The following is a 16576-nucleotide window of genomic DNA, read 5'->3' on the forward strand; positions in this document are numbered from 1 at the left end:
CAAAACGCTTAGCTGTGTCTCTAATAAAACCTCTAACATTGCTCTGCTTCACTTCAGCAGCATTAGGTAATGATCGTATGCTGATTCATGTTTTTTTTTTTTCGGTTTTTGTTCTACTGCAGAATATTTTTAAGGTTATCTGCTTTAAAGCCAGGCCAGGAAAATCTCCTTCATGTTTTTCTGTGTTTTATCCTCAGTTACTTTGACACAAAGGCATCTGCTGTGATGCTCACACCTCTGATAAAGTCTTATAGGTGTCAGTACTGACAATTGATCAGACTTATAATATTTCTGACTTAGTCAAAATTGACTGAATCGAATCGAATCGTGAGATTATGAAAAAGAATCGAATTGATTCTAGAAATAGGGGCGATACCCAGCCCTATAGTATAGGAGGTGACTCACCCTTTTTTCCCTCCCAAAATGTTAAAATGATAGCTATGAATCTACATCTGTGTCATGGAAATTTCCTTAACGTGTGTTTTTGTTCTGACCTTGAGAATCAAAATACATTATTAAAGCCAGGAAGAATTTATTTTTTTATTGCAGACGCTCAGAAAATAAATATGAATGATAAACTGTGAGCTCTATATAAGAAAAATAAGTACAAAGCAAAACCAAGGTGTTAAACAGTATTTCAAAGTTAAAAAAATACTATGCACAGTATACACATGAAAATATTTCAGGTATCATAAGGATTTCTGTTTTTTTTTTATGATGATTTCCGTTGACGTTCTGTGGTTAATTGTGGTTGAATGGCTTTTGCTGAAAGTGCTTGCAACATTTTAATGAAAACTATATTAAGAGAACTTTCACCTTTACAGTACACAGTAAATAAATATAATGTACAGTAAGAAAAGAAGAGTAACCTTATAAATTCTATAGTTTCTTCCAACACCAAAAAAAATCAGTAATGCTACCTCACTGAAACTAGCTTCACTTTGTTTTTGGGCATGGTCTTCCTTAAAGATCTCCAGAAGTTGCTGTGGGAAGGTTCCCCTGACCTCCAATCCAGGCTGGGTAGCACTCCCAAGGCCCTTTGCACAAGTGTGGGCAGGGGGGGATCAGGCTGGATAAGAGATGGCGAGGCTTTAGTGGTCCATAAAAGCAGGAGTTTTAGGACAGAGTTTTGCAGCAAAGCCTAAAAATGTGTAAAAAACCCCAAAACAAAACAATAATGATAAATAAACGATAACAATCTAATTGTTAAGAAATTATAAATATTTTCTTGTTTAAAAAAATTGCACCTTCATCGTAAAAGAAGATTCACACAGCTATTGGTTTCAATTTAAGTCACTGAAGTGATTAAATGAAACTTACAGGATTGTATTCGGGTTGTGCTTCTTGCAAAATGAAAGTTTTCCACTGGCAACTTCTACATAGTCATTATTTGCTAAACATAAGTGTGAAGTTTGGAAGGAAAATTGCATGTTTTCATAATGTGTCCAGGGAAAAAATAAAGCTTTAGAAGGTACACTTAACTGCCAAAAGTATTCAATTACCATCAAAACATTTGTTAAAATGAAGTCCACAGCCACAGGTGTATAAAACCAAGCATCTAGGCATGGAGACCGCTTCATCTTCCTCCAAGAGACCTAGAAACACTTATTCATGCCTTAATCACCTCTAGACTGGACTACTGCAATTCACTCTATTTGGGTCCTTAACACTCATCTCTCCATCGCTTGCAGTTAGTCCAAAATGATGCTGCACTTCTTTTAACAGGTGTTAGAATGCATGAACACATCATTCCAGTTTTAGCAAATTTACACTGGCTTCCTGTAAAGTATCGTATTGATTTTAAGATTCTTTTACTTACTTTTAAAGTTTTAAATAATATGGCGCCCAGTTATTTAAACAAACTCCTCAACATGTATGACCCCAAAAGAGGGCTGAGATCACCTAACCAGATGCTCTTAGCACATCCGAGGCCTTGATTGAAGCATAGAGGAGATCGGGCCTTCGTAGCAGCAGCACCCAGACTCTGGAATAATCTGCCAGTGGAGATTCGTACTTCAGAGTCTTCAGTCTTTTAAGTCGCGTCTTAAAACTCACTTTTTTACTTTGGCTTTTAATTCGAGTTCAGTTTGAGTACCTGTTTTATGTTTTTAATGTTAATTCATTGTCTTCTCATTTATCAGTATTTGTTTCTAATTTATCTATATTTGTTTCCTATTGCTTTCTCTTGTTCTTAACTGATTGTGAAGCACTTTGATTAACTGTTAGTTAACCAAAGGGTTAGTTGTTTTTAAATGTGCTATACAAATAAATTTTGAATTGAATTGAATGGAATCTGGAGCTCAGTGAACTCCAGTGCGGTACCGTGATATGATGTGTATAAGAATGTCTTTTATTTATGTATTATTCACATTATTTTATTGTATAATGCCTTAGTGCCACTGGATTTTAGCATGTCTCACACTCAAGCAGTTAGACAGATGGTGGGGGTCTGGTAAGGAAGTTGGGGGAAGCAGACAACTCCACAGGAAGAGTCTTTTGTGTCTTCGAGGACTCTGGGAGGTAGCAAGGGAGTGTGAACCTTAAGGTGTGAAACAGCTGTGTACTGCCTTTTGTTCCTAGAGAAGGTACTTAACTGAGAGCCATGCAAGGCTCAGAGAGGGACTCTGCTGACCGTCTGCCCCACGGTCATGCATCCTCTCCACCAAGCTTAGTTTTCTGTTCTTTGATTTGATTAAAGAATGTTAGCTACCGCTCACCACTTGTCTGCAGGCTTTATTTAATGGAAAACTTCCGCAATAAGATGATGTCACAAACAGGATGGTCCGTGTGATCGCTGAACAACGGTTCCGTGGACGGGCTGATCACCCCTGAGAGAAAAGGTACCGTTGGGGGTGTCCAAATTCATGGGCTGCATTTGTAGGCCGATTACGCCACAGCGATGCGACAAAGGCTGCCCAAATTCGTAGACTCCTCCGAATGCAGACAAATGCGTCCTCCTTTTCCACGAATTTTAAGGATGGGTCGGGTGTGTCCTTTATGGCCCACCATATCGCAGAATTCATAGCGTGGATCAGCCAATTCCAGTTTTCAACAATAGCGGCCGCCACTAAGTTTTTAATATTACTCTTATTACTCTTTCTGGGTCACAAAATAAACTTTTAACATATTTTCAGGGGAGAACGTAGCTGTGTAAACTTCAAATATCTACAAAGCTGTTGAAGCAAGTAAGGTGGCCAATTTTTGTATGCGATTGCAGAAGAGATTTAAAACTGTGACCTAGAAGTGTGATTGTGAGAGTCGTTTTTGCCACAGGTTATCCCGGGGGGATCAGTAATCAATGAATTTTAACCTGTCTTACATGTAACAGTCCATCTGGTCTGATTACTACTAGAGATGGACCGATCCGATATTACGTATCGGTATCGGTCCGATACTGACTTAAATTACTGGATCGGATATCGGAGAGAAATTAAAAATGTAATCCGATCCGAAGTATCACAAAATCACCTCACAAAACGCGCTGATTGGCGTAACCCAGCTCTGCGCATCGGAGCAGTATGTGTCACGTGATAGAGCGGCTGTTGTCTGCCAGACCTGTCGGTGGTCTGTTGGAGCATTTGGAGCCTCGCTACATGCTTCCTAACCGCGGCATTTCATCTTGGCGAAAACTATCCCAGAGAAGTAAAGCAAGTGTGTAAGTTCACCCCTGAATGTTTGCATAGTATTTCCACGTTAAGCTTAACAACTGATATATGGATCCACAGCTGGACTGGCCATCGGAGTTCCATATTGAGGTGAAAAGGAAGCGATTTGTCCCATACTTCAGCTAGAATTAAAAAATAGACACAAAGCTGGAGTTATTCTGTCTTTGCTGTGCAGTTGCATCTACTTCTCTCATTCACTCCCCCTTCCTCTCCTGTTATTACTTCAAACATGAAACTGATCAATGATCAGCTGATCGGCTTTTCTGCAGCAAGTCCCGTCTTTCAGCTTGATAAGCTGTTGTTAGAATGTATTTAATAATATCACTTTCTAGTATCAGCTGAGGTTTGCTGGAGCCACGGCTGTAAAAGCTGCTGGTCATGATATCCGTTTGGATATGTGGTGAGAGGGAAACATGAAGATGAAACCAGGAGATGTCTTTACTGAATCATCAGAGCTGAACAGGTGATGGAGAAACAGGTTTACCTTTTAGGTGACATGAATGAGTTGAAGGGAAGTTATGAACTGTTTCTGAGAGATAACACCAGGATCCTTTTTTAGGTAGCTGACGGCTGGTAACTGTGCAGGGGCGGGTCTAGCAAAGTGTTGCCAGGGGGCCAGGTAGGGCATTAACAGGGGAAGGGGGGCACAAAGAAATATTTTTCTTTGTTATGTCATTTAAAAACTTTGAACAAATAATTATCTGAATCTTACAACAAAACTGGTCATCTGATTAAATGTATAGAAATCCATTATTGTATATAGTAACTAATAAGTGTAATATACACCCTAGTAAGCTATAGTACGTTTTCCTTTGGGAATGTACCATCTGTGCAGTCTGCAATTCTGTTGAAGAAAGATGTTGAATCTCTTTAAATATTGTAGAAAAATAATTGATTTCTGTGCATTTGTTTTACACATGCATTAAATTAAAGTTGATTACATCGATTAAGAGCGGGGGGTGGTTCCCTAATATTTTTGCTGGGAGTTGGCAACCCTATTAGTTAGGTAGGTAAGTACTCTATAAAATACCAGAATAGGGAGGATGGTGTAGGTTTAAATTTATTAGATTGATCAGTATTGCTGAACTATAAAATGTTTTGCATACAGGTATAACAGAATAGCTTTAGTCCCTTGTTTTTTTAAAACTTGAGTATGAACTTCTGCAAAATGCAGCAAGATATTTATTAAAAACTGTTTTATTGATTACAAAATGCGCTGTATCGGATTCATATCGGTATTGGCAGATATCCAAATTTATGATATCGGAATCGGTATTGGAAAAAAAAGGTGATATCGTGCCATCTCTAATTACTACAGAAACTATACAAAACAAGAAAAAGTTCTGCTTTGTGAGTATGTAATCCTACCTGAACTCCTGATTCCAGTTCAAACACAGCATTACTGTTGGTGAAGTAGTCATCTGACAGGACACAGATAAGCATTTGGCTTTTCTTTATTGCAAGAACCACGTCATTTGTGTATGCTGTAGAGAAAAAAGAAATTAGGAACCCTTTTGGGAAACATCTCTCACACAGACACAGATATATGATCTTTTAACCTCCTCCAGGAATCACATCCCTCTCCAGTAGACAGAGGCGATACCCCCACTGGTCCTCTAACACTTGGGGCAGCAGCACCTCTAGTGGCTTTTTGGTAGCTTTAACTTCCTCGTTAAGTAGGTCGGTGATACACAGGTCTCCTGTCAACAAAAGAAACTGTTACTTTATGTTTTTTAAAAATGTAATAGGGTGAAAAAAGAATCCTTGCTTTGGCTTACCTTCCTCATCATTAAGAGGTGATCTGGAGGAAATGATCTCACCTCCCAACACTTCTTCTGATGCAGGGCTCCACACATACGACAGAAACACATCAAACTCTTTCTCATCTGGTAGAGGTGTCAAGTTGCGAAAGACAGCGTGAGAAAAAAAATACATATGATAACAGTCTTTCTTTGTGGAGACAAAACAATATATTGACTGCCACTACTACAAAAAGTGACTATTTTAAAGCATTGACACAGCGTTTCAGTTAGCCTATGGATTTAATGCCCATCCTGAAGTAATGCCATGTCCTATAAAGAGGAGAGACAGGTGTGCCAGTCTATGTGCATCTGCATTAACCTCCATTGTGTTTTCCATTTTTAAAGTAGCATCTGTAGATGAGCTGTATCTCCAGCCATTTTACACGCACGATGATTATCAGCCCACCCACCGGCAGGAAGGCTGTAACTAGATACCCAACCAGTGATGGCCATTGCACTGCAAGAAGAAAAAAGCAACAACAAAAGAACAACTTTTAGATTGTATTACGTCTTCAAAGCAGGAGTGACCGACATGGGAAGCTGGATGGGTAGAAGCTGGAAGACAAAACTGAAACAGTTTAACTACACATTAAGCAGACACAGAGCAACCCTCGCGTGCTTTAAGAATTTTGTTTGTGATGAATATGAGTTAAATAGCTTTCTCTTTAGCTTTAGATTGGATTTCATCACATTTTTTGCTTGTTTGGTGATTAGTTTTTTTGTTTTTTTTTTTTGCAAAAATATTGTCTATTGCAGCAGACCACAACAGTGACTAAAGCACAGTGGTATAACAGTGTTATTACACATATATTCTGACTAAAACATGAACACATGAAGTAACAATAAGAACATTATTACCTTTAATTTTCCTTTTCAGCTTGATTGTGGCGCTGATGTTTCCAAATGTATTACTGGCGATGCAGGTGTACGTGTACGTCAAGTGATGTGGTGTCACCTCATTTATCGTAGCTACCTGTATGACCTCGTACTCTTGCGTGTACTTTTTCAAAGACTTCTGTCTGCATTACAGAAATGATGTTGAGAGCTTTGCATGCTACATGAATGGATTTTATAACATTAGTAGTAAGGGACTGATGCGACTTACTTACTGTCTAGTAGAGTCATGTTACCATCATTATTCATGTACCACTCTATCTTTGGTGAAAAATTTAGTTCAAAAGGAAAAAGTGCCTTACATAAGAATGTGTAAGGCTGGCCTAAATTGAGTGGAGGAGAAAAAAAGCCATTAAAAGCAGGTCACTAGAAGTGACACAAACAACTAATGGGCTGCTTGATTTTGTGTGTTCACTTCCTGTACATGTTTTTCTTTAAAATAAGTTTTTCAGAATGATGTAACTAATCACCAATTTCCACTTCCTTTGGCTCATTATCAACAGGAATCCTGGGAGGACTGCGTGATGGCGGTGCTGTGAAGGCGATTGGAAATAAAGTCAGAAATGTGTACCTAATTTACTACAGAAACAGTCATACACATATAGATCTGAGCTCTACTTTGAAACAGCCACTACAACAATTCAAATGACTCCTTGCAATCTGTGTATATCAAGACATACCGACACCTTAAAATTCAGCAAGAAACAAGCAGAAATAAGCCAAGATGCAGGCAGCTCTGTCAGGCTGATTTTTGCATCACAACACTTGTCAGCAAGCTACAGAGGGGCTCAGAGCACAGTATGTTTTAACTGTAACAGCACTAACTTATAGCTAGCTGCATACCCAGAGCTCTTTTATAAGACAAATCTACAGATAAATGAAATGTACTATCACCATATGTATTTGCATGCATTCTAAGTTGTTCTTACACAGGAAAGCAATGATAGCAACAACCACACAAACAGTTAACCACTTAACCACCTACTGTGGGTTAGGCCCTGTGGTATTCAGTTTCTGAGCAGCATATGAACCAAATAATATTTTTTGGTAGAGTGTGTAATGTACAAATTGAGTCTGGGATGTAAATGGTTTTCTTATAGGGCAGTGGCATTCAGGTGTCCCTTGTGTAATTGTATATTTCTTGAAATTGGATTGGAATATGGATGAAATGCCATTGCATCAGTGTAAATGAATACACTAATGACATACTGGTGAAAGAACAAATTTGTCTGACCTGGCCTAGAAAAAAAAAATTATTGCAATTTATAGAATCTGACTTTTCAAAAGTGTGTTAAAATGGATGCTTAAATTTGGGACATCTGTTTGACGTGCAAATGTGTAAATGAGTACGTACAGACATTAGATCTTGCAAGATATGGCCATGCTGTTTTATCCGGTAGTATGCGCTGGCCTACTTTAGTATTACTTTTTTATCTTATTAGACTGTAGTATCAGATTTCTAATTGGCCAAACTATCTATTAAAAGCAAGTAAGAGGACGCACATAACTTTGTCTTATATACATACATACATGTGTGTGTATATATATATATATATATATATATATATATATATATATATATATATATATATGTAAATCTTTTTGCATTTTTTTTGTTTGCTAGCCTTTAGTGGCACAATCTTTTGCAAGACGACTGCAATAAATAACCTAACAAAACAAAACAGAAAGATGCAAGTTGTGTAACCAATGTGTTTTCTTCCACTGAGTTACATTATGTAAGGATTATAATAAAGCATTATATTAAAATTCCCTTTTTAATAACCTTTAAGAGTGGTGCTGCAGCTGACATGAAGCATGGTATTGGAGCTTTCAGAAAAAAAAACTGTTGTGAATAAAACAATTGGTGCAACTGGTTATGAGTTTAACTTCACAGTTTAGCAATTAAACTGGGAAGCTGGAAGGATGGAAACTGTGACATTAAACTGAGCAGGGCGATAAGATAAGCTCTGTGTGTGATGTCTGCTGTTTTGCAAGTGCACTATAAGAGATCAATGTGGACACTCAAGTGTGCAATAGCAAGAGTACAACAAGATAAGACAAGACACTGTTGGGAAACAACACGCATTCGCCATCAAAATAAAAGACGTGCACCAGATAAGAAGTTGCAACGCGCATTTGCGTACATATAAAAGCCACTGTTTTTGTCTGCTAGAGTGGGATTATTCTGCACCATATCTCTGTGCGTTCATCTTTTATTTGAAGCCAGCTCACCTCCTGCAACCACTTTTCCGAGAATACGTGCTCCTTCTTACATTTATTTGGAGGTGGAGGAACACCAAAGTAATTGCTTAAAGGAGCTTGCTTCTTCGACATCTTTAAGAATTCTAAACAAATGTCTGTCCTCCTCCAGAAAATCTTATGTACGCAAACGCGCGTTGCAACTTCTTATCTGGTGTGCGTCTTGTATTTTGACAGCGAATGTGCACCTGTGGACCACTTATGTGCACCCCTGTTAATAGCTATGGATCACATAGCAATAGCAGGAATGGAATAGTGCAGTCGCTGAATGTTAATAGCTAGACTATGTATAGAGCATTAACCAGATAAAACATCTGGCAGCTATTGATGCTGTGCCAATCAGTGTTTCAGTGCAGAAATGTTTTAGTGAATAAATGAAAGCTTAAAGATGCTGGTGTTGAGGCTCATGATTTTAAGCGGAAGAATTATGGGCGAAAATGAATGTTGTGATTGGTAGCTGCACTGAGATGCGCAGAAAGGACGAGAAGTCTGTGCAACTGTGTATGTATGAATTGGACTATGTAATTTTAAATGCCCAGCAGTTAGGTGAAGATTAACAACCCTAGAGTTACAGTTAGGTCAATACCACACAACTTTTTGTAGTTTTGCTTGTTTTTTTGCCTGCTGTTCACTATTACAGTGGATTTTAAAATCAAACAGCCAAAATGCTATTGAAGTGCAGTTTCAGCTTTAATTTAAGGACTTTGACAAATGTGTTACACAAACTGTTTCGGAATTACAGCCATTGTTATACATATTCCCATACTGTTTTTTCTCATATTTGGATGCTGTTCACTGGAACTCTTAGTGTGCAGTCCAAAGAGGTGCAAATGAAGGAGGCCATCATGTTGAGTCTTAATCATGTGCCAAAAACCAGTATGGTAGATTGTAAAAAAAAATAAATAAAAATGAATGCACTGGCCAGTTCAGCAACACCAAAACATCCTAAAGACCATTGAAGACAACTAAAGTTCTTGATCACAGAAGTTTTAACTTGGTTAAGACAAACAAACAAAAAATTAAAAAAAACTTTCGCAACATCCAGCTAAATTAAGAACTTTGTCAAGAAGGTAGGCATATCACTGACATCTACATTCAAGAAATTGCCTCATGAATGTGCGTACAAAGAGATTACAAAAAGTCGCAATCCACCGATTGCATTTAAGAACAGGAAGGCCAAATTAGACAGGCAGAAAACTTCATGATCCAAAGCATACTGCATTATGTGTCAGAAAAGGTGGTGCAAATGGTTACGGGCATGTATGGCTGTGAGTAGAAAAGGTAATTAGTGTTTACTGATCATGTGACTGCTCGTAGAAGTAGCAGGATGAAGTATACAGGGCTATACTCTTTCTCTGTACTCTGCTCAGGTTAAGCCAAATGATACAAAACTGATTAAACTCCACATTACAGTGCAAATGGATAATGATGGAAAGCATAGTGCAAAAACAGAGATGGGATACTATTTAAGTCAGTCAGCTGATCTGTAATCCCAACAGAGCATGCTTTGTAGTAACTGAAGAGAGAGACCCCAAACGAGCAGCACCCAAATATTATTATATTCATATTTACAAGCATCCTGTTTGTTGCGAAGAGCTCATGATTTTAAGTGGACGTAATCTTGGGCGGAAGTGATTGGACTAAGTGCAGAAAGTGTATGTATGAATTGGACTATCAACAGTCTTTGTGGATATGCACATTCTACAAACTGCCTGTGAGAAGCTGGAGACATTTCTCCTAAAAAACACAGTGCAGCTGCTCATGTTTGCATTAGCTTTAAGTTAGCATCACTGCACACACGGGTGTCAGCTCATTAGCTGAGTGGCTAAATATGTAGAAACTGTGAATATTCATCAGTTAGTTAAGAGATGCCAAGACAACCTAGAGTGCATGTGATACTAATACGGAGCCCGCACCATCTTTGGATGTCTGCCGATCACTCTTCATTCCTTGAACTGACTGAGAGACTAGAAGCTAGAGGTGCAGAGACTTTTACTGCCAGATATCTTCCAACAGCGAGTTCTTTTCCTCATCATGCTCTTCCAAGAGCATAAAGACTGCAAGTTCGGCATTATAGGGTACAATATTTTATGTATTTTTTCGTCTTTGAGTGAAGTGACCATCACGTTTTGGGCCACACTGCTCCCAAGCATCACTTCAGGCCTGCAACAAGTTTTCATTTCTGTTGGTGTTATTTTATTTTAACATATGCTGGCTTGAGTGTGTGCACAGAGAGAGTGTGGACCAATATAGCCACCTTTCTTTGCAAGGACACTGAAAAGCCTGCCATCCATGGATTCTGTCAGTGTTTTGATCTGTTCACCATCAACATTGCGTGCAGCAGCAACCACAGCCTCCCAGACACTGTTCAGAGAGGTGTACTGTTTTCCCTCCTTGTAAATCTCACATTTGATGATGGACCACAGGTTCTCAATGGGGTTCAGATCAGGTGAACAAGGAGGCCATGTCATTAGTTTTTCTTCTTTTATACCCTTTCTTGTCAGCCACGCTGTGGAGTACTTGGACGCGTGTGATGGAGCATTGTCCTGCATGAAAATCATGTTTTTCTTGAAGGATGCAGACTTCTTCCTGTACCACTGCTTGAAGAAGGTGTCTTCCAGAAACTGGCAGTAGGACTGGGAGTTGAGCTTGACTCCATCCTCAACCCGAAAAGGCCCCACAAGCTCATCTTTGATGATACCAGCCCAAACCAGTACTCCACCTCCACCTTGCTGGCGTCTGAGTCGGACTGGAGCTCTCTGCCCTTTACCAATCCAGCCACGGGCCCATCCGTCTGGCCCATCAAGACTCACTCTCATTTCATCAGTCCATAAAACCTTAGAAAAACCAGTCTTGAGATATTTCTTGGCCCAGTCTTGACGTTTCAGCTTGTGTGTCTTGTTCAGTGGTGGTCGTCTTTCAGCCTTTCTTACCTTGGCCATGTCTCTGAGTATTGCACACCTTGTGCTTTTGGGCACTCCAGTGATGTTGCAGCTCTGAAATATGGCCAAACTGGTGGCAAGTGGCATCTTGGCAGCTGCACGCTTGACTTTTCTCAGTTCATGGGCAGTTATTTTGCGCCTTGGTTTTTCCACACGCTTCTTGTGACCCTGTTGACTATTTTGAATGAAACGCTTGATTGTTCGGTGATCACGCTTCAGAAGCTTTGCAATTTTGAGACTGCTGCATCCCTCTGCAAGATATCTCACTATTTTTGACTTTTCTGAGCCCGTCAAGTCCTTCTTTTGACCCATTTTGCCAAAGGAAAGGACATTGCCAAATAATTATGCACACCTGATATAGGGTGTTGATGTCATTAGACCACACCCCTTCTCATTACAGAGATGCACATCACCTAATATGCTTAATTGGTAGTAGGCTTTCGAGCCTATACAGCTTGGAGTAAGACAACATGCATGAAGAGGATGATGTGGACAAAATACTCATTTGCCTAATAATTCTGCACTCCCTGTATATATATCATGAACTTTTAACCATAGTGATAATATCTTGATCATATAAGAAAACAAAAATACACATACATATGAGAACATGAAGACAGCACTTACGTATAACTATGACCTCAACCCCCGTCCTCAAAGTCCATGTCACTCCTCCCTCAATTATTTGTGTGTGACAGAAAAATACTCCATCATCCTTTTCATGGACTGGTTCGAGATATAACACCTCTCTGACTTCCCGGGACGGCCTGTGTTGGTCTGAAACCTTCTTTTTATTCTGTAAGAAAGCACACTTGTTTTGCTGTGATTTCAATGTTTAGATTGTGAAGTGGTTACTACTATCTTGTATGGAACTCACCTTGTACCAAGTGACATTTGTGTTGTTACTACAGCCGAAGCCTGGGCAGGAGATTTGACCACCAGCACACACAACCAGGATTTTAATGCTTTCATTACGCCAAAGGCATCTCATTTTCTCCACTTGCAGACGGAAGAACAGCTTGTTGCCACTGGATAGCAGCGACACGAACATGTAACAGAAATTTGTGAAGCAGCAAGTCATTTACACTCATTGAAAACAATTTATTTTGCATTTGAAGATAGATTTAAAAAAAGGTTTTAAACAAGTTTTGATTAAATTACTGCACTCAATGAACTGGGCCGCATTCAGATTTGTGAAAGGTACTATAAATGTGAAGTTTCATTGACTAATGATAACATTTAAACATCTCAGAGGTGTGATTCACACTTTGACACTTTTAAAGTGAAAACAGGTTTCGCATTCTCATGTGTATATCTGTTAGTGGCTGAGAAGAGGTGTCTTGCTGAAACACCTACGGTGAAAATGATGAGGGTGAAACCCACAGACATCTTTCTATGCTAATAAACTTCAATCTGACATAAGATGACCACTGACAGGAAAAGTGAATAACACTGATTATCACTTCATCTGTTAGTGGGTGGGATATGTTAGGGAGCAACAGTTTGTCCTCAAAATTGATGTTAAAAGCAGGAAAAATGGTCAAGAGTAAGGATTTGAGTGAGTCTGGCAAGAGCCAAAGTGTGATGGCTAGACGACTGGGTTAGAGCATCTCCCAACCTGCAGCTCGTGTGGAATCACTGGTAAAACCAGCGACAGGGTCCTGGTCAGAAGAAGTCGAGTCAACAGAGGCAGTGTGATGCATTTGGATATGTTTTGCTGGGAAACATTGGATCCTGTCATCCATGTGGATGTTATTTTGACACGTACCACCTAACTAAGCAGTGTTGCAGACCATGTACACCCATCTGGGGTGGCTGTAGCTCAGGTGGCAGAGCAGGTCAGCCACTAATCAGAAGGTCGGTGGTTCGATCCCAGGCTGCCTCCTGGCTGCATGCCAAATATCCTTGGGCAAGATACTAACCCCGTGTTTGCCTACTGGTGGAGGTCAGAGGGCCCGGTGGCGCCTGTGTCCGGCAGCCTCGCCTCTGTCAGTGCGCCCCAGGGCAGCTGTGGCTACAATGTAGCTTGCTATCGCCAGTGTGTGAATGTGTGTGTGAATGGGTGAATGACTGAATGTAGTGTAAAGCGCTTTGGGGTCCTATGGACTAGAAAAGCGCTATACAAATGCAGGCCATTTACCATCTGTGGGATGTGCTTGAAAAAAACAGTCCAATCATTGTAGGCCTTACCTCATAACTTACAGGACTTATATAAAGACTGTGACTAAAAAGAGAATGACAAGACAAGATCCATTAATTAAGTTGTGCAGAAAGGTGGGATGATTTGCAGTGTGATCCACTCAGAGGGAGTCATAGTTTAGATTTCTAAATTATGACTTAAAAATAAAGTTAGTAAAATAAACCAAATGTCAGACAACACTGCCAGATACCACAACCCACCTTCAGGGGTTTAGAGGAATCCATGCCCTGGTGGGTCAGGGAAGGGATTCCTTGATTAAACAGTGATTTTTAGTAACATTTGGCATTTTGTGCTATTTTTATCTGAGTCCTCGTTAGGGTCTCTATGGGCAAGAGAAACAATTACAGCAGCAAAAAACAAAAAACTGTTCCGGGGTGCAGTGTCTTTAAACATACCTAAAATAGGAACAATATATCACTGTATACAACATATCAGTACTTGAACTTAGCATTATTTACTTTGTGAAACATGAATAATTTCCAGAATGCTTAGCTTCAGCTATAAACAGTTTCCCACAGTCTAGGAATTGCTCTTCATTTCCTCCTCCTTCAGCACTGGAACTTGTACTCTTCATATCCACCATCTTTGAACAGTTACAGTATGGCATCGTAAAGTTTTGTCCCTCCGCAGCTTTGTAGTGCTTCTGAAGATCTGGACACACAGATGAGTCGTGTTGTTGTCATATTTCAATCTAAAATAGTCACTCTTCACACTTCCTCTAAAAAAAATACAACATTTTAAAACACTTCTGCTGTAATGTATGATTTACAATTTGTATTATGATAAATACCTGATTTGTTTGTTTGATGATTTGCTTCACAGTATCCCTTCAAGGAAAGGTGTAGAAAAAACAGGAAATATGCAGTTTCCATGCTGCGTCTTCGAATCTGAGAAAGCCGGTTGTTGGTGTCAGGCGTCGCAGTGATGGAGTTCTTAGTATTTCCTACGTTTCATGTTCTTTCTTCTTCTTTGGTGGAAAATCTTGCGGTTGAAGCAATTCACAGGACATATGTTGCAGCATGTGGTGTCATACAATTTCCTGTTTAGTTACACCCGAACATCATTTCACTGGAACTCACTCTAATATTTGAGTTCCTGCTACTTCTTAGCCACTTCCTGTGTGAACAGCAGAACAACATTTGTCTGTAGGCTTATATTTTACTTGTGTTTTAAGGGAAACCCTGTTTGACAGAGGTAGGGGACCCTTTCAGGATTTAGTGCAAAAAATAAATAAATACATAAATAAAGCAAACCCCAAACACAATTTTATATATATAATTACCACTGTATGATCTTTTAGAACAGATGTGTTAAGAACTACACATCATCTGTTGAAAACGGCAAAATGGTGTGATCCAGTCTCATTGTTGTTGCGCTGCTACATGCACATACAAGTTTATGATGGTATCTGCTGTGTGGTGGCATGCATATTTATTGGGCATCATAGTGGAGATATATGTGTCAGGGATAAGGATAACCTTGAAGCTTTAGGGAAAACCTAGATGACAAGAATCACATCCAAAAGGACTTTTCTGTTATGTGTGCATGGATTCTTGAAAGCGCTGGAAACCGTTCGCTGCTAAAAGGCAAGCCGCAGCCAATATCTACTTGCCACAGAGATTTAGGTAAGATCTGTGGTTAAAACGGGAATTCTTTTTTTTCACATTTCTACCTGAAATACACATTCAAGAAATTTGACTGTAAATTTGACTGTTACTGTGAACCTTGTACAAACTTCGAAACTAAAATTATCCTTGCATTATGTGCGACAACAATTGTAGTAATTATTTCCTCCAAACCATCAATGTGTCTTTTAAACCCCAATCCTACAAAACTGCTCAAAGACGTCTTACCATTAATTAAAGCTTCAATCTTAAATATGATCAGCCATTCTCTATTCTGTACCACAGGTCTTCAGGCTGACAGTAGTTAAACCATTACTTTATTTGAGCACTTAAAGCGCTTTATATAACTTGCGTCATTCACCCATTCATGCAAACACTTTTTTCTACGTAAGTGCTTTCTATCTAACATTCACACACATTCATACTCCAATGGATGCATCAAAGAGCAACTTGGGGCTAGTATCTTGGCCAAGGATATTTGGCATGCAGGAATCAAACCACCAACCTTTTGATCAGTAGATGACCTGCTGAGCTACAGCCACCCCACAAAGACCTCAATCACCTTTAATTTCTTGCTTTTAAATTCAGACAAAACTGAGGTTATTGTACCCAGCCCTAAAAACATGTTATCTAACTAGATGCTTATTGTGGATAGTATTTACCCTAATCTCCACATGCCACGTTCTCAGTAAGAAAATTTAAAATGGTCTAATTCATGGACACTGGCTGTATTCAGAGTACTTTGTAGACCTCAACCTGACAATAAGATTATTGTGTTATTAAAAGAAACAGGGGAGCAGTAGAGGTTTTTGTGTGTTTTTATTCAGTCCTTTAATTGGAATTTTGTGCTGTCAGCGTTAATCTCGTTAATGCCATAACCACATTAACGCGGCAAATCTCCGTTAGTGAGTTAGCGCGGATCGCCTCGTGGGTGGGGCTGCAGGGCGTCACCAGGTTAGTGTGGTTAGCTCGTTAACGCATTAGTGCCATGCAGCCCCACGCACGGGGTGAGCCGTGCTAACTCGCTAACGGAAAATTGCTGCATTAATGCAGTTATGGCGTTAACCTCATTTTAACAAGATTAACGCTGACAGCACTATTGGAATTATACTGACTATACATACATTGTTATGTGACAGCTGTGTGCAGGCAGGAGAAGGACCCAAAGTGCAGACTCCGGAGACAGAAA

At 39.5% G+C, this 16576-nt stretch overlaps 1 protein-coding gene across 2 annotated transcripts; it reads right to left on the reverse strand.

The window, feature by feature from the left end:
- Positions 1-526: 526 nt before the first annotated feature.
- On the reverse strand, positions 527-14854 carry LOC309703410 (interleukin-18 receptor accessory protein-like). 2 transcript variants are annotated; one of them, XM_082528199.1, is made up of 12 exons: positions 14553-14854; positions 14221-14413; positions 12440-12590; positions 12190-12358; positions 6832-6894; positions 6573-6684; positions 6326-6486; positions 5787-5924; positions 5444-5551; positions 5225-5365; positions 5034-5149; positions 527-1069 (listed from the first exon to the last, which is right to left on the reverse strand). In XM_082528199.1, the coding sequence occupies exons 1-12, from the start codon at positions 14632-14634 to the stop codon at positions 917-919; spliced, it is 1587 nt and encodes a 528-aa protein (XP_082384325.1). In that variant the 5' UTR covers positions 14635-14854; the 3' UTR covers positions 527-916. The 2 variants fall into 2 exon arrangements, with proteins under 2 accessions (XP_082384325.1, XP_082384324.1); XM_082528198.1 differs by having other exon boundaries at positions 528-1141.
- Positions 14855-16576: the final 1722 nt, after the last annotated feature.

The sequence above is a fragment of the Aulonocara stuartgranti genome, assembly GCF_965226115.1.
Source record: "Aulonocara stuartgranti genome assembly, chromosome: 1".
Taxonomy (NCBI): Eukaryota; Metazoa; Chordata; class Actinopteri; order Cichliformes; family Cichlidae; genus Aulonocara; species Aulonocara stuartgranti.